This window comes from Pongo abelii, chromosome 18, assembly GCF_028885655.2.
Source record: "Pongo abelii isolate AG06213 chromosome 18, NHGRI_mPonAbe1-v2.0_pri, whole genome shotgun sequence".
Classification (NCBI taxonomy): Eukaryota; Metazoa; Chordata; class Mammalia; order Primates; family Hominidae; genus Pongo; species Pongo abelii.
Window position 1 is genome coordinate 72905503 of NC_072003.2, and position 19001 is coordinate 72924503.

A 19001-nucleotide genomic window follows, 5' to 3' on the forward strand; every position below is an offset into this window, starting at 1 on the left:
ACTTGACCACCCACCCCCAGCCCCCAACCCCAGACCCCACTACTGGATTCAGGGCAGGTACTTTTGTATGTGCTTTGTTGACCTTGGATGGAGGTGATAAGGACCTTATCACGGTCATCCATTTGGAGACAGGCTTGTGTATCATTTGAGCTTAGCACAAAACACAATCAATCATGTTCCCTGGGGGGACTTCTTGAGACTCTTGGACTAATGCGGTTGCCTGGTCTGAAAACACTCAAGCTGAAGAAAAACTGCTGAGACTAGATGCATTCTCAGGAAGTGAAAGAAAATTCCAGGGGGAGTGCCAAGGTGAAAGGGAAGGACTAAAGACCTTCCTGCTTCCTCATCCAAAGGATTGCTCTATGTCTTAGACCATCAGCACACCTGTTTTCCTCTCTGCTCTGGCTTCCGCTCTTCTCCCAGGCTTTGAAGATGTTCTCAAGAATCACCCACCTTTAAAATGAAAAAAAAAAAGTTTTCTTCAACCCTGGTGCCCCCGACGAGCACCCGATTTCTCTCCTTCCCTTCATACTTGTCTCCACTTGCTGGCTTTGCCTCGTCACCCCTCATTTCTGCCTCCCCCTTTCCTACCCTGATTCCTCTCTCCACCACTCCCTCGAATCCAAGGCTCCAGCCTCTCCATTTCCAGATCTAATGGGCATGGGTTAGGCCTTGACTTGCTTGACGTCCTCCTCCATGAGCTTCACACTGTGGATCGTACCCTCCTTGGATCACTCTTCTTTCCTAGCATTCTGGTCCTCCCTTTCTGGCTTTCCTCCTTCTCCCTGGCTTCTTTCTGGACCCGCCTCCATCCATCCTTAGTCACTCTGCAGGTTTCCAGCGTCAGCCTTTGTCTCTTCCTGCTTGGTCTAAGGCTGGCCCCCATCCCATGCTTGACTTCAGTGCTACCTGATCATACATAATGGGTTGGAGGAAGAGAGGAAGGGAGTCAGGAAAAGCTTGCAAATTCCAAAGCGAAGTGAAGGGCATTCCAGGCAGAGGGACAGCCCAAAAGAGGGAGGAGAGAAAGGCAGGAGCCACATGAAAAAGAGCTAAACTAATGTTTTAACAACTAATAGCTACTGTGTGCTGAATTCCTGCTATGTGACACTTCCTGCTGGGAACTGTGAATAGATCCCATCACCATCTACCTCCAATCTCCACAACACCCGCTGAGGGAGATATGATCATCACCATCATTTTGGAGATGAGGAAGCTGGAATGCAGCACAGTTAAGCGATGCACCCAAGGTCACATGGCCAGAAGGCGGTGGGGGCAGGCCCAATTTGTCCAACTCCAAAGCAGGCACTCCTTTTCCTGGTTCTTGCACTGCCTCCCAAGCCCTTAGTCCATCCATGGCTCCTGACACTTCTTCAGGTTGTCCCTCAGACACTGGTAACTCAACACGGCCCACACCAAGCTCATCATCTATGCTGCCTTTCTCCCAGACCTCTTCCTGGCCCTATATTCCTCCCCCAACCCTTCTTTCAGCTCCCAGGCCCAAATCCCAGAGTCACCCTGACCCTGTCACTTCTGCACATTCACCCCATGACCAATCAGGAGCCCTATGAGGGAGTCCCCCTCCTAAATCGTTCTCAAGCCTGTCCCAGACTAGGGCTCTCCTTTCTTCCCCTGTCCCCAGCTGTCTTACCTGTCTTTGCTGTGGTACTGTGTAGCTACATGGTAATTCCATCATCACACCCTCTGGTCTTCTGGTTCTGGAAACAGGATGGGAAAGAGGACACAGTTTGCAGAAACATAAAGTGTATTTTTCTGTTTTTCTTGCTTGTTGCCAAATTAGTTTAATATCCATGGAAGGAAATCATAGTGGAGAGACCAAAAGTGTCTCACTTAGAGCTGACTCTTTTGCACACATCCATGCTTATTTCCTTAGGATACATTTCTAAACATGTCATCCCAGGGTTGAAAGGTGTGTATTTTACCCCTGACCTCACAGGCTATAGGTTTTAGCATTCCTTTTAATCCTTGCTGATTAGATTCAATGGGTGAACAACTGAATATTTGTATTGCTTGGATTTGCATTTCTTGAATTGTTAGTGAGGTGAACCTTTAAAAAAAAAAACATGCTGGTTGGCCACCGAACTCCTCTTCAGGATTTTATTTAAACATCCCAGCAAGGCCTTCCCTGGCCACTCTATTTAAAATTGAATAAGACAAAAGCAAAAACAAAACAAACAAACAAAAACCAACAAAAAAACCCCACTTCTTAGCCCCTTCCCTGTCTTCTTAGCACTCATCACCATCTCACATACCATAGATTTTTATGTGATTTTGTCTGCCTACCTGCCCCTGCAAAATATAAGTCTCATGAAGGCTGAGGCTTTTGTCTGTTTTGGTCACTTAATGAGTCTCCCACCTGGCAGAAAGGTGCTCAAAAATATTTGTTTTATGTGTGGATATGTTTTTGTTTATTTTTTATTTCTTTATTTTTTGAGACAGAATCTTGCTCTGTCATCTAAGCTGGAATACAGCAGCTTGATCTCGGCTCACTGCAACCTCCGCTTCCCATGTTCAAGTGATTCTGCTGCCTCAGCGTCCTGAGTAGCTGGGATTACAGGCACCCGCCACCACACTTGGCTAATTTTTATATTTTTAGTAGAGACAGGGTTTTGTCATGCTGGCTAGGCTGGTCTCGAACTCCTGACCTCAGGTGATCCACCCACCTCAGCCTCCCAAAGTGCTGGGATTACAGGTGTGAGCCACTGCGCCTGGCCAATCGTTTTTTTTTTATTTTGTGGATTGTTTTTACCTTTTTTTTTTTTTTTTTTTTTGATACAAGTCTCACTCTGTCGCCCAGGCTACAGTGCAGTGATGGGATCTCGGCTGCAACCTCCACCTCCTGGGTTCAAGCGCTTCTCCTGTCTCAGCTTCCCAAGTAGCTGGGATTATAGGCACCCACCACCATGCCTGGCTAATTTTAGTATTTTTAGTAGAGACAGGATTTCACCATATTGGCCAGGCTGGTCTTAAACTCCTGACCTCAAGTGATCCATCCACCTCGGCCTCCCAAAGTGCTGGGATTACAGGCATGAGCCACCATACCCGGCCTGTTTTTACCTTTCTAATCAGAAGATTTCCTTCCATCTAATAGCCCACTGCTCTTTAACTGTTTATCCTATAAAATGAAATCTGCTGGTGATTCTGATTTTCTCTATTTCAGCTTTTCAAATCTGAATATGCACGCAAATCACCCAGGGATCCTGTTAATATGCAGAGAGGTTCCGATTCCGTAGGTCTGGGCTGGGGCATAAGACTCTATTTCTAACAAGTCCCAGGTCACATTCACGCTGCTGGCTCTTGGGTCACACTCTGAGTAGCAAGGCTCTAAGCAGTTGCCTAGCAGCCAACACTAACGTTAGCAAAAGCACAGTCTCAAGTGGATATATTGTCAGGAATCTTTAAACTGCAAGAAATAGAAGACTCAATTCAGGCCATCTGTGGTGGTGTGCACCTGTAGTCCCAGCTACTCAGGAGGCTGAAACAGGAGGATTGCATGAGCTCAGGAATTTGAATCCAGCCTGGACAACACAGCAAGACCCTGTATTAAAAAAAAAAAAGGAAGAAAGAGAGACAGAAAACCCAATTCAAAAAACGTTAAAAAAAATTTATTTGCTCACATATATGAAAATTCATGGTTTGTTCCTTCCTGAATTCTTATTTCAGATACTGTATTTTTCACTTCTAAAATTTCCACTTGGTTCTTTTTAAATTTTTCAATTTATCTGCTTGGATTTCCTTCTGCCTTACTGATCGTAGTTATAATAGCTGCATATAGTTCTTGTCTGACAGTTCCTCCATCTGAGTCATCTCAGGGTTGGCATAGTTGACTGTCTTTTCCTTTGAGAATTTGTCACAGTTTCCTGACTCTTCATATGACAAGTAATTTTGTATCACATCCTGGAATTTTTGAATGTTATGTTGCAGACTCTGTATTGTATTATAATTCTCCAAAGAATGTTGATATTTTAGGTTTAACAGAGAATTAAGCTTGGTTGGATCAAGTTTTGGTCTTTTGCATCTGCAGTGGTAAGTGACTTAAGACGTCAGTTCCATTCTTTAGACCTTAATTACAAATTGCTTCCAGTTTGCCCCATACACACATAGTTCAAGAGTCAGCCAGCCAGAGATTTAGGCTGCTTATACAGAAAATTCGGGGTTCCTCTTCTCTGGCTGTCTCTCCTTTCTGGGGTTTCCCCTTCACTCTCTGGAGGCTCTGAATGCTCCAGGACTTCTTTCTGTGGCTCCTCTAGAATGAAGGTTAGTGGGTTTTTTGTTTTGTTTTTTTTTGAGGCGGAGTCTCGCTCTGTTGCCCAAGCTGGAGTGCAGTGGCTCAATCTTGGCTCACTGCAACCTCCACCTCACAGGTTCAAGCCATTCTCCTGCCTCAGCCTCCCAAGTAGCTGGGACTACAGATGCATGCCACCACACCCGGCTAATTTTTGTATTTTTAGTAGAGACGGGGTTTCGCCATGTTGGCCAGGATGGTGTGGAACTCCTGACCTCAGGTGACCCTCCCACCTCGGCCTCTGAAAGTGCTGGGATTACAGGCGTGAGCCACCGTGCCCAGCCCAGCTGGTGGGTTTTTCTCTTGTGGTGTGGCCACCAGCCACTACCACTGCCATGACTATCTTCAGTGTAAAGCCACAAAAAAGGAGGAGGAGGACTCACTTTATGCAACTCTCTTATTCCAAGTTTCAACAGCCCCTTTAAAAACTGCCTAATTTGTTTTTAGTCTCTAGAGCTCTCAGGGAGTGATGTTTCTATTTCATTCAGTCTGTAGCTGTTATGTATGGGACAATCAGTTTGCTAGTTGTTCATTCCCATGCACGAGAACCATAAACCCCCATGCAGAGTTCTTTGCCTGCATCTGTTGGCTCACCTGTGCTGGTTCTGGTCTCTGACTGATGCCCTCCACGTGAGAGCCCCCGAAAGTTCTAGCTTAGATTCGCCTAAATCCAAATCCAGCTGGAAAGGAGTGCTTCGTTAAACACCATTTTGGCCACAGTGCTGGCTTTCCCTCTCACTGGAGAGTGCCATGTGCCTGCTCTGAACCAGTCCCCTTGGCCAGGGGGATGCCATTCTGTGACTGGTCAGTTCTGAATCTGCTTACTCCTGGAGGAAGAGGTATTGCACAGAGCAGGAATCAAGGATGGGAAAATAAAGGGATGTTGGACAAGAAAAAAACATCACAGAACCAGCTATAATGGGAGACAGGAAAGGAACTGAGAAATACACCTGTCAGTCTGGAAACTCAAAGACTAATCTGTGAAGCTATGAATTTGTCATACACCCTCTGGGCCAAAGTTTCCTTGTCTCATCCCTAGATGATCTCTAAGTTCCCTTCCTGCTCCAGTCTTCTCTGTCCTCTTGAAAAGCCTGTTACCTCTTAAAGTTTCTGTTTCAGAAATCTAACCAAAAAAGTGCACTTCAACTAAATCTGATCCTGGTTGTTGTTGTTGTTGTTTTGTTTTGTTTTTTCAGATGGAGTTTCACTCTTGTCGCCCAGGCTGGGGTGCAATGGCACAATCTCTGCTCACTGCAACCTCTACCTCCCAGGTTCAAGCTATTCTCCTGCCTCAGCCTCCCAAGTAGCTGGGATTACAGGCATGCGCCACCACGCCCAGCTAATTTTTGTATTTTTAGTAGAGACAAGGTTTCACCATGTTGATCAGCCTGGTCTCAAACTCCTGACCTCAGGTGATCCACCTGCCTTGGCCTCCCAAAGTTCTGGGATTATAGGCATGAGCCACCGCGCCCAACAAAAATAATCCTGTTTTAAACAAATGGATGATGATTTCTCACTGAAGAAAAAGAAAGCCTTGCCTCTGGCCATCATCCTTGTTTCTACTCTGAACTTTCCTTTGCTTCCTTCTTCTTTGTTTTTTCTGTCCAAAATCTTCCTCTCTACCCTCCAGCTCAATCTTAAACCCAATTCCATCCCTCTCAATTTGCCTTCCTCCCTCAAATAAGCCCTTGCCAGCCATCATTTCTTACTCCAAATCTATAAAAGCAAATTTCTCCCAAATGTTATTCCTTAAAAAGAAAGTTTACCTTTATGTTTATATTTTGGATCAATGGTTTCTTTTGTATTGGCTGTTATTTACCAAAGTACAATTGAACAAAGCCTAGTGGAAATTTGATCCATGTAATCACTTGACTAAATAGTGGGTTAATAGACTAGAAAGAGTCTTATTTTCCTCAACCGCCACCTTCAAGTGTTTCTGTTGAAGATGCAAGAGGCTTAGAATAATTTAACCTCATTTAACCACATTGACCCATTGACCCTCTTTTTTTTTTTTTCAGGCAGGGTCTCACTCCATCACCCAGGCACTGGAGTGCTTGGCATGGTCACCACTCACTGCAGCCTTGATCTCCCCCAGGCTCAGGTGATCCTCCCAACTCAGCCTCCCGAGTAGCTGGGACTGCAGGGGTGCACCACCACGTCTGGCTAATTTTTTTGTAGAAATGTGGTTTTGCCATGTTGCCCAAACTGTTCTCAAACTCCCGGGCTCAAGCAGTCCACCCACCTCGGCCTCCCAAAGTGCTACCCTCTTCTAAATTATGTGCTAATGTTGTTATGTATTTGAATTCTCACTATATATTTTTTAATGCACAAACATTATTATTGATTAAAACAATCAATTTGCATTTATTTTTACCTAAATGCCCATTTATCAATATTTATCAATATGCATTTCTCAGCACCCTCCTAAACACTCTTTAACTCCTTTCTACATCACTTGTGTCCGTTTTCTTTTACCTAAAGAACATTCCTGGGTTTTTTTTTTTTTTTTTTTTTTTTTAGGTACAGGTTCTTTGGCAACAAATTACTCAAGTTTTGCTTGTCCGAAATGTCTTCACTTCACCTTGATGTTTCAAGGGTGTTTTTTTCTAGGCAGGCCTCTAGGTTGCCAGCCATTTTTCTTCAGCACTTTGATGATATTATTTTTCTATCTTTGTCTTCCATGTGGCTGTTGAGATGTCAGCTGTCAGCATGATTGTGCTCCTTCTGTGTTAGCCTTGATGCAGGGCAGGTGAGCCCCACAGTGGGGCTTAGCCCGGAGGGTTCTTGGCTTCACCCAGGAAAGTATTCAAGGGCAAGCTGGAGGTGGAAGAAAACGGCTTTATTGAAGAGGCAGTGTGACAGTTCTGTGACTGCTCCTGCTTAGCACTGTGACTGCTCCTGCCCAGCAGGGCTACCCTGTAGGCAGAGAGTAGCAGCCCAGGACAGTTTACAGTCGTATTTATACCCACTTTTAATTGCATGCAGATGAAGGGGCAGTATAGCAGAAATTTCTAGGGAAGAGGTCTTTTGGGTCATTGAGTCATTCCCATGAAAGGGGTGGTAACTCCTGGGTGTTGCCATGGCAATGATATATTGACATACTGGTGGGCGTGTCTGATTGGAAAGCTGTTTCTACCCCCGCGCTGTTTTAGCGAGTCCTCAATCTGGTCCAGCGTCTGAGCCCCGCCTCCTACCTCATTCTGACTCTAACTGCCTTTAAGATGTTTCTGTTTGTCTTTAAGGTCTCAACACCTTTAAGATGTTGAGTCTTCATTCAGTAATTTGCGGTGATTTGCCTAGGTGTGGCTTTCTTTGTATTTTATCCCACTTGGGGTTTATAATGATTCTTGAATATGTGGGTTGGGAACCATTAGCCACTAACTCTTCCAGATTTCTTCTCCTCCATTCTTTCTCTCCTCTCCATCTAGGATTCCAATCATAAACGTGCCAGGCCTTTTTGCAAACCTTTCACAGTAATACTTGTCCGTTGTGCTTTTTCTATGTTCTGCATACTTTTGTCCTCTTTTTATACTGAATATTTTCTTCTGACATATTGTCTAGTTCGCTGTCTTTTTTTCAGTGAGGTTAACCTGCTATTCAAACTTCCTTTCAGTTTTTTAATTTTGTTATTGCATTAAAAAGCCATTAATTCTTTTCTTACTATTTCTAGTTCTCTTCAAAATTCTCACTTCTCAGTAGTGTCTTAATTCCCTCAGCATATTAAATATGTTTTAAAGTCCTTGTCTTATAGTGCCATGCATAGATCCGCAGCAGTCTGGTTTCCTGTCTGTCTTTTGCTCTTGCTTTATGGTCACATGGTCTTGTCTCTTTAGATGCCAATAATTTTTTTAAAGATGGAGGTCTTGCTTGCCCAGGCTGGTCTAGGACTGCTGGCCTCAAGCAATCCTCCCATCTCAGCCTCCCAGACTGCTGGGATTACAGGCATGAACCACCATGCCCACCCCAGGTTTTTATCAAAGGCCAGATATTGAATGGAAAAAACGTTTTGAGGCTCTGGAAAATGTTGTCTCCCTCCAGAGAGAATCACTGTTTGATGCTGCAGTCAGCTAGGCTAGGAGCACTAGAAACCTTGATTCAATCAGGATTGAGATCATTTTAAACTGAGCTTCAGTCCCTGGGAGGGCGGGGCTATTTCAGGTGGACCTTTTTTTTTTCTTTTTCTTTTTCTTTTTTCCACCGTTAAGTACGGGGTACACGTGCAGGATGTGCAGGTTTGTTAAATGGGTAAACGTGTGCCGCCATGGTTTGCTGCACAGATCATCCCATCACCTAGATGTTAAGCCCAGCGTTCATTAACTATTCTTCCTGATGCTCTCCCTCGTCCTGCCTCCTAACCCCTGACAGACCCCAGTGTGTATTGTCCCCCGACCCATGTGTCCATGTGTCCTCATCTTTCAGCTCCCACTTATAAGGGAGAACACGTCATATTTAGTTTTCTGTTCCTGCGTTAGTTTGCTGAGGATAATAGCCTTCCAGCTCCATCCATGTCCCTGCAAAGGACAGGTTGACCCTTATTCCTAATATGGAGCCTTTCGGAGACCTAACCCAAAGGCCAGGGGATTTACCAGGACCTCTTTTCCTTGGCGGGCCTGGAATCTTAATTTTTGAACCCCAGCCCCATGAGTCTGTCACAAGCTTTGCTCAGCTTCTCAGCCACACTGTCAGCTACAAATACCCTCGAGGGAAGAGCAGCCCCAAATGCTGGGCCCACTTCTCTGTATTTCTCTCCTCTCCCAGATCTTAGCTTGCAACTCATGACTGCTCCAGTGCTTTCAGACACATAGGTTTTCAGAACATTTTGTAAAGATTTTCTACTTGTGGGTGTAGAATTTTATCAAGTGATTTTTCTGCATCCATTGACATGATTGTATTTCTTTTTCTTCTTTGGTAGGACCACACAGTGGGTTACATATTACATTATTGAATCAATTTGTTTGGGGCTTAAATGTTTATTCAGCTTTTACCTTTTGCTTTCTGAGTTAATTTGGTCATTCATGATTTTCTGAAAAAGTATAAATTTTTTATCAGATTTTCACATTTATTGGCATGAGGAAATTAATGGTTTTATCTTACTATCTTTTTAACCTCTTCCATTATTTCTGTTATTCTTGTATTATTTCTATTATGTTCTCTCGGTCATTTCACATGTTCTTTATTTGTACCTTTCTCTTTGTTTTTCCTCAATCAACCTTACTAGAAGTTTGTCATTTTTATTATCTTTCCAAAGAAACAACTTTTGCCTTTGTGGATTATCTTCATTTTATGTTTTCTGTTTCATTAGTTCCTGTTCTTTTTTTTTTTTTTTTGAGACCAAGTCTTGCTCTGTCACCCAGGCCGGAGTGCAGTGGCATGATCTCGGCTCACTGCAAGCTCCGCCTCCCAGGTTCATGCCATTCTCCTGCCTCTGCCTCCCAAGTAGCTGGGACTACAGGCGCCTGCCACCACACCCAGCTAATTTTTTTTTTTTTTTTTTTTTTTTGTATTTTTTAGTAGAGACAGGGTTTCACCGTGTTAGCCAGGATGGTCTAGATCTCCTGACCTCGTGATCTGCCCACCTCGGCCTCCCAAAGTGCTGGGATTACAGGCTTGAGCCACCACGCCCAGCCTGTTCTTATTTTTTAATAATATCCTTCTTTCTTTTTTTTTTTTTTTTTTTGGAGATGGAGTTTCACTCTTGTTGCCCAGGCTAGAGTGCAATGGTGCAATCTCAGCTTACTGCAACCTCCACCTCCCGGGTTCAAGCGATTCTCCTGCCTCACCCTCCCAAGTAGCTGAGATTACAGGTGCCCACCACCATGCTTGGCTAATTTTTGTGTTTTTAGTAGAGATGGGGTTTCATCATGTTGGCCAGGCTGGTCTAGAACTCCTGACTTCAGGTGATCTGCCTACCTTGGCCTCCCAAAGTGCTGGGATTACAGGTGTAAGCCACCAGGCCTGGCCCCTTCTTTCTACTTTATTCGTGTTATTATTCTGTTCTTTTTCTAACTTCTTGAAGTGATGCTTATCTTATTAATTTTCAATCATTTTTCTTTTGCAATTTATGAAAAGTTATAAAAGGGGCCAGGCATAGTGGCTCATGCCTGTAATCCCAACACTTTGGGAGGCCAAGACAGGCAGATCACTTGAACTCAGGGGTTCGAGACCAGCCTGGGCAACATGGCAAAACTGTGTCTCTACAAAAAAATTAAAAATTAGCCAGGCATGGTGGCGCATGCCTGTAGTCCCAGCTACTTGGGAGGCTGAGGTGGGAGAATTACCGAGCCCAAAAAATTGAGGCCACAGTGAGCTGTGATCATACCACTACACTCCAGCTTGTCAAAAAAAAAAAAAAAATAGGTTATAAAAGCATTTAAAGACATATAAACTTCCAAACATTGTTTTAGATATAGTCCTCAATTGTTGATATTCAGTGTTTTCATTGTTCAATTCTAAATATTTTCTACTCTTCTTTATGGCTGCTTCTTTAATCCATGAATTATTTCCAAGTATATTTTCTAATTTCCAAATGAACAGCTTCGTTTGGCCTTCTCTTATTGAGTCCTGATTTTGATTACTATCTGCAGAATATATGCTCTATGTCATATTGATCTTTTGCATCTGTGGAGCCTTGCTGTGTGGCCTCATCGGTGATTGGTTTCTGTAAATGTTCCACGTGTGTTTGAATAGCGTGTGTATTTTCTTTCTGCATCTATTTGCTCAAGTCCATTAATCATGTTGTTAAAATTGTCCATATTCTTCATAGTTTACTGTTAGCCTCCAGCTGCTCTACGCTGGGCTCCCACAGTCTTGCAAGTACAAGTCCTTCCCTCACTGGGCCCCATCTTCTGTGCAAACCCAGGTGTCTTGGCAGAGTGTGAAGGAATAGGAGCCAAGTCCCTGCCTCCCCCACATGAGGCATTGTGCCAGCCTGCAGTGTTGCTGCCTCCCCAGGCTGTGTTGGAGATGGAGAAGCAGAGAAGGAGGAAGGGCAGAAAGATGAGGGGAAAAGCCAGCTCCTGGTCGTTCATGTCTCCAAGCCTGATGCTGGCCTGAACTTAGGAGAAGAGCTAGACCTGGGAAGGGAGACACTGGCTACACTGCAGATAGCAGTCACTAGACTGGAATGGACTTTGCATAATATCATCAAAGAATGACCCAAAAAACGATGGAGCCTACCCAAGGATTTCATCCAGGGGAGGAGAAAATCAGAGTCCACAAAGCAGTTTAAAAGTGCAGTAAGAAAAAGAATAAAGTTGGTTTCTCTATACCCAGAGCATTAAATAAATACATATTTTAAAAGCCTGAGGTGCAGTCAGATTCTAAACCCCCATTTGTTCCCAACAATATCCATTGTATACAATATGTGTGTGGTTTTAATAACTGCAAAGGCACTGTTGTAAGCTTTTTACATGCATTCACACATTTGATCTTCAGGAGTCCTCTGGAGTAGGTATTAATATTGCTATCTCCGTTATACAGATGAGGCAGAGAGAGGCTGAGTCCTCTCCCAGGGTCACAGCTACCAAGCCGTGCAGCTGGGATTGGACCACTACACGCTGTGGCCTATCCCAGGGCACCTGAGGCAGGTGCATATGGCTTGCATCTGCTAGTCTTTTCCCCTTGATCCTGCAGAACAGCAGCTCTCAACCAGGAGTATACATCAAAGTCACTCTGCACCTTTTCCAAAACGCACAATGCCAGGACCCAGCCAGATCTCAAACAGAGAAGGACCATGGAATGGATATTTAGATTAAAACCCCCAAGATGATTCCCAGGCACAACCTTAGCGTGCAGAGGAGGTGCCCAGATCCTCGGAGACCTTCTCATGAGACAAAATATCCTTTTGCTCCTCCTTGTGCAATTTACTACCCCATAAAAAACTGTTTGACGCATCTTTTCTGTGTCATGCCTTCTAGGTTCCTCCGCTCACCAAAGTGGATGTCAAGATGGAGACAATCGAAAGGAAAATATCTGTTAGGGAACAAACAATGTCTGAGAAGGAAGAGCTAAATAAGAAGAAAAGGAACATGGGCGATGTCAGCATGCATGGGCTTCCTCTTGTCCAGGACCAAGAGGACAGTGAAGGGGACATCTCAAAGGACCCCGACAAGCAACTGGCCGAGAAGTTTAAGGCCTATGAGTTGACACTGAAGGATGTCCAGAACATCCTCATGTACTGGGACCGGAAGCAAGGAGTCCAGCTGCCTCCTGCAGGGATGGAGGAAGCGCCCCATGAGCCTGACGACCAGCGCCAGGTCCCCTCGGGTGGGCGCAGGGGCCGCAAGGACCGGGAGAGAGAGCGCCTGGAGAAGGAGCGCACGGAGAAGGAGCGCCTGGAGAGGGAGAAGGCAGAGCGGGAGCGCCTGGAGAAGCTGCGAGCCCTGGAGGAGCGGAGCGACTGGGAGGGGGAAGGGGAGGAGGACCACGAAGGGAAGAAGGAGAAGGACCTGGGCGTGCCCTTCCTTAACATCCAGACACCAGACTTTGAAGGCTTGAGCTGGAAGCAGGCCCTAGAGAGCGACAAGCTTCCCAAAGGAGAGCAGGTATGGACTCTCCTCCAGGGTGGGGAAGTCTCAAGTCAGGCAGCAAGCGCTGTGCTAAGATCATCGGGGTGCTTCTCCCTACCTGAAACCCATATCCCCTCAACTGCATTCATCTCTGATGCCCCCTTGGAATTAAGACAATAATGACTAAAGGACCTTTTCTACTTAGCAAGAGAAAATTCATAGGAAATGTCACACATCTAAATTAGTCCATCCAACCTTATGGAAAGCCACCTGTAACAGTTGATTTTTAATATTGATAATATGGGTGCTACAGAATGGCAAGGCAGGTGAGGCTTTTCGGTGAAGCAGGAGACCCATCCACTCCAAAATCTTCCCACAGACCTCCCACAATGACAGAAATTATCCTATAAGACAGCTCTTCGTTCCTATAAACAAAAGTATTGTGTATCCAACAGCCACCTTTGCTAGCAGTTTGGAGGAGAGGCTTATTATAGCCTTTTCTCCAGGGACAGGTTTTTTTCTGTAAAGGACCAAAAAGTAAGTATTTTAGGCTGCGGGTGATACCGCTTCTATCAAAACTACTCCACTCGGCCTTCAGAGGGTAAAAGTGACCACAAGCAACATGTAAATGAATGGGCATGGCCGTGTTCCAATTTAAGTTTATTTAGAAAAAGTAGCAGGCCAGATTCAGCCAGGGCACCACAGTTTGCTGCCCTCTGGTTTCATTCATGACAAACTAGATGCAACTTTTTTTCTTTTTTTTTGAGGTGGAGTCTTACTCTGTTGCCCAGGCTGGAGTGCAGTGGCACAATATCAGCTCACTGCAACTTCCGCCTCTGGTGTTCAAGCGATTCTCCTGCCTCAGCCTCCTAAGTAGCTGGGACTATAGGCATGCACCAGCACGCCCAGCTAATTTTTTTGTATCTTTAGTAGAGACAGGGTTTCACCATGTTGGTCAGGCTGGTCTTAAACTCCTGACCTTAAATGATCAGCCTCAGCCTCCCAAAGTGCTGGGATTACAGGCGTGAGTCAACTTTTAAAAGTAGAGACTAGAGCCTGGGAGGGATATGTGGCAGGTCACGGATGACGGGAGGATCAGAGTCATCCCTGCGATCCATGTGACTTCCGTGTGCCGCGGCCCACAGTAGAAGCCTTGCTGCAGTGGTCCCGGGTGGCACCAAAGGCGGGAAGGACTGCTGGGGGACACACAACACCAGCTCTACGCCCTTCCCAGTTTCGCCTCAGGCCAGCCTTAGCTAAGGAATTGTGATTTTTTTCCCCAGAAATGTTTTTTTTAAAAAAAGGACTATAACAAGAACATCTTCGTGCCTTGTTTTATACTCTCCACCTTCCAAATCATAGGTTAGACTGCTGCTTGAAGAATTCCGAGGCTCTGGTAATTCAACAATTGCTACAAATCATTCATGCCTTTCCTCATAGACATTCTAAATCCTGGGAGTTAACTCAACTACATATTTGTCAGGAAATGCCTTTAGCTCCTTGCCACACAGGACGAGAAGCACAGGATTACATGAAGATATTTAGTTACTTACTGGGCCTCACAGGCCCAGTGGTCCACAGGCTGGGCCCTCAGGTGGGCTGTAACCTTTACTGTTGTGATAATGGCTATTAGTCTAGAAGTAACATGCTTATTCTGAGGCAGGAAGTAGCTGTTAAATTTTCATACCATTTGCTCTGGAAGTTGCTCATTCATTATATATGAGAGCAGAATGGGAAAATGCTGGAGGAGTAAATGTTTTCTCTCTCAGGTTATTTTTCACTTCTCTCTTCATTCCCATTCTCATCCCCAGTCCCAGAACCTTTGCTTTATTATTTTCTTTGCTGCATTTGACTTGCTTCTATCCCAACTTTCTTTCACCTTGAAAAGAAGGAACATTTAACACAAAAAGAAAAATTAACATGGAATCTGAAAATAGATGGAAAAACTCTGTACTCTAGATATTAGAACGTTAAGAGCTGGCCTCTTCATATTAAACAGAGATTTATTGATTGCCTACTATGTGCTAGGCTGTGTGCCATATCCACCTGCTAACTGTCCTAATGGAGTTTACAGCCCAGTTGCAAAGGCAGACAATTAAACAATTGCCATAAAGTGTAACAAAGGCTATGGTAAGAGAGGCATAGGGTTTGGCACAGGAAATTCACAATGGGCCTTTCCTTTAGATCCTAGACATCTTGGGTCTGGGTTCCTCCGGACCACCCATCCCGCCTCCCGCCTTATTCTCAATCGTCTCCTACCCTGTGAAGCGGCCACCTTTGACCATGACAGACGACCTGGAGCATTTTGTGTTTGTGATCCCACCATCCGAAGATATATCTCTGGATGAAAAAAAAGAAATGGAAATAGAATCAGACCTTTTGGCCACCACAAACACTACAAAGGTAACGCACGAGCAGTTTATTCTCCTAACCTTGGCAGGACTTCAGCGGGCAGGGAGAGAAGGTCACCCTCCACCAGACCAAAAATGGAGCGTGGCATGAGGTGTTCTGCTCACTGGGTTATTTTCCCTTGACTTGTTGGGGATCCTACCTGAAAACCTCATGTGAGCATCCCTGAACTGCACCTTCCCTGGCTCTGACTTGTCCTACCTCCTAAGAGGAAACGGACAATGATTGATTCTCACCTAACAACCTTTGCAGTCACCATGGGAGGGTTTAGGGAACTTGTCAAGTTACTCTGCAGCACATCCACAGTAAGAAAATAAGCAAAACTAGTACTCCTAAAAAGATATCAAATCTTTTTTAAAACATGAAAATGTGTTTTGAAGCTAAGGTGATTCGCACAGTGTGTAAGAATATAAGAATCAACACACACAAGTTAAGGGGACACGCACCACTACAGAAAGGATGAATTATTAAAGAAGTTAGGATGGGAAGATTGGATGCTTGGGGTAAAGTCACTGTTTATGTCCTAGCCTGACACAATACAGTAAAATACATTCCAGCTGGATTAAAATATAAATAATCAAAATAAAAAATTTCTTCTATTGTGCAGAAATAGAAGAAAATATATGCAATTAATAGAATAAATCACAAGAAAAATGAATTTGACCAATAATATGCAGCAAGTGTGTATATTTAAAATTATAGAAGGTTTTTTTATTCCCAGAGGTGGCCGACAATTTGAATCTCTGCACACAGCCTTCTACAAACCATGCACATCAGCAAAGAGAGCTCGTAACTTCACCTATAAGTCCTGCTTACATGTGAATTGGGGACAGAGACTACCCCAAACCTCAGTTTACAAGTAAGAAGGAAATCAACATCTGAGATTAGTAGCGTCGGTGGGCATGCCTCACCTGAGCAGAGAGTCCCTGGTGAAATTTCAAATTAAAAAGATGAAGAAGAAAAACTTGCCATCAACCCCTTATTTTGAAAATCAGCTGGCTGGGCGCTGTGGCTCATGCCTATAATCCCCACACTTTGGGAGGTTGAGGTGGGCAGATTGCTTGAGCCCAGATGTTTGAGATCACCCTGGGAATATGGTGAAACCCCATCTCTACAAAAAATATAAAAATTAGCCGGGCATGGTGGCATGCACCTGTAGTCCCAGCTACTCAGGAGGCTGAGGTGGGAGGATCTCTTGAGCCCTGGAAGCAGAGTTGTAGTGAGTCGAGATGGCACCACTGCACTCCAGCCTGGGCAATAGAGTGAGATCCTGTCTCAAAAGAAAAAAAAAAAAAGACGGAAGGAAGGGAAGAGAGAGAGGAGAAAGAAAGAAAGAAAAAGAAAAAAGGAAGGAAGGAAGGAGAAAGAGAGAAAGAGAAAGAGAAAAAGAAAAGAAAAAGAAATGGCACGTAAGAATGCTCAGAAGAATTCAGACTATGTAAGAACACAAATCTGATCTCTCCAAAAAGGCACTGTGATTGAGAGAGGGAGCAGGAGGGTCTAGATTGAAAGATACTAAAGAAACATAACAGATCATGGCAGACAGGAGGCAGGACTAGATGCAACTCCAACTCGGGTGGACAGAGCAGCGAGTCTCGCATTGTGAATTTTAGCTCCAGAACAACTGCAGGAATAAATCAAGAAAACTGAAGGGACCCACAGACCCTCTGAAGCAAGCAGCAGACTGCTCCTGCAGGACCCAGGAGACACCCCAAATACTGTGAGTGCCCAAACTGCAGAAGTGGGAAAGGAAGATCCTCCGCCCCTGGATACACACCCCAACTGGGGAAACTGAAGGTCTAGTTTACAGGAGAAGATTCCAACCTTACCTCGAGCTGAGTCAATTTAGAGAGTTGAGCAAAATACAGGGGTAGAGGAAGCAGCAGGAAAGGCCCTGGGAGCTCCCTAGGTCCCCAAGCAGGCCATTCCTGTCTGGCATCACAGGGATCCTTCAGGAGGATGGCCAGAGGCCCAGGGAAAATGCCACAGGGAAAAGGAAGTCTCCAGCTGAACTTTGTAACAATTTGAACTGGACGAGAAGCCTCCTGGCCAGGACTCTGGGGAGGGCACGAATCCAGCATGCAGACTCCACAGGGAGGGGAAGAACTAAAGCCATACTTGCTTTCACAGCTGGGAGGTGGGTAGCCTGGGGCAAGTTCTCAGCCCTGCTTGCCCACTGCCTGGAAACAGACTCAATGCTGTTGGTGAGGGCATGGTGGGAGTAAGACCAGCCCTTTGGATTGCATGGGAGCTGGGTGAGGCCTGTAACTGCTGGCTTTTGCCCACTTCCCTGACAACCTGCATGACTCAGCAGAGGAAGGCATAATCCTCCTAGGTACATAACTCCATTGACCTAGGAACCTCACCCCCATCCTCCACAGCAGCCACAGCAAGACCAGCCTAAGGAGAGTCTGAGCGCAGACATGCCTAGCCCTGTCCCCAACTGTTGGTCCTTCCCTACCCACCTTGGTACCTGAACACAAAGGGCATATATTCTTGGGAGTTCTAGGGCCCTACCTACTGGTTCCTCTCCATATTACCACAGCTGATGCTCTCTGGAAAGTGCCACCTCCCATCAGGAAGCCAACCAGCACAGAAATAGAGCATTAAACCACCAAAGCTAAGAATCCTCACAGAGTCCATTTCACCCCCCTGCCACCTCCGCCAGAAGAGGTGCTGGTGTCCATGACTGAGAGACCCATAGATGGTTCATGTCACAGGACTCTGTGCAGACAACCCCCAGTACCAGCCCAGAGCCTGGTAGACTTACTGGGTGGCTAGACCCAGAAGAGAGATAACCATCAGCACAGCTCGGCTCTCAGGAAGCCACATCCATAGGAAAACGGGGAGCATACTACATCAAGGGAACACCCTGTGGGACAAAAGAATCTGAACAACAGCCTTCAGCCATAGACTTTCCCTCTGACAGAGCCTACCCAAATAAGAAGGAACCAGAAAACCAACTCTGATAATATGACAAAACAAGGCCCTTTAGTAGCCCCCCAAAATCACAGTAGCTCGCTAGCAATGGATTCAAACCAAGAAGAAATCCCGGATTTACCTGAAAAAGAATTCAGGAGGTTAGTTATTAAGCCAGTCAGAAAGTCACCAGGGAAAGGTGAAGCCCAGTTCCAGGAAATCCAAAAAATGATAGAAGAAGTGAAGGGAGAGATATTCAATGAAATACATAGCATAAATAAAAAACAATCAAAACTTCAGGAAATATTGAACATACTTAGAGAAATGCAAAATGCTCTGGAAAGTCTCAACAATAAAATTGAACAAGTAGAAGAAAGAAATTCAGAGCTCAAAGACAAGGTCTTCTAATTAACCCAATCCAACAAAGACAAAGAAAAAAGAATAAGAAAATATGAACAAAGCCTCCAAGAAGTCTGTAATTATGTTAAGTGACCAAACCTAAGAATAATCAGTGTTCCTGAGGAAGAAGAGAAATCTAAAAGTTTGGAAAACATATTTGGGGGAATAATCGAGGAAAACTTCCCCAGCCTTGCTAGAGACCTAGACATCCAAATACAAGAAGCACAAAGAACACCTGGAAAATTCATCACAGAAAGATCATCACCTAGGCACATTGTCATCAGGTTATTTAAAGTTAAGACGAAGGAAAGAATCTTAAGAGCTGTGAGACAAAAGCAACATAATCAACAAAGGAAAACCTATCAGATAAACAGCAGATTTCTCAGCAGAAACCCTACAAGTTAGAAGGGATTGGGGCCCTATCTTCAGACTCCTCAAACAAAAGAAGTATCAGCCAAGAA

The 19001-nt window shown here is 44.8% G+C and overlaps 1 protein-coding gene across 3 annotated transcripts in view; it reads left to right on the forward strand.

Annotated features, from left to right (window-relative positions):
- Window positions 1–19001, forward strand: part of HYDIN (HYDIN axonemal central pair apparatus protein) — a 438909-nt gene that overhangs the window by 306689 nt on the left and 113219 nt on the right. For all 3 annotated transcript variants that reach the window (XM_024234010.3, XM_054534089.2, XM_054534091.2), the window contains exons 46-47: window positions 12223–12849; window positions 14998–15216. In XM_024234010.3, the coding sequence (XP_024089778.2) occupies window positions 12223–12849; window positions 14998–15216 (846 nt within the window). The remainder of the gene's footprint in view (window positions 1–12222; window positions 12850–14997; window positions 15217–19001) is intronic.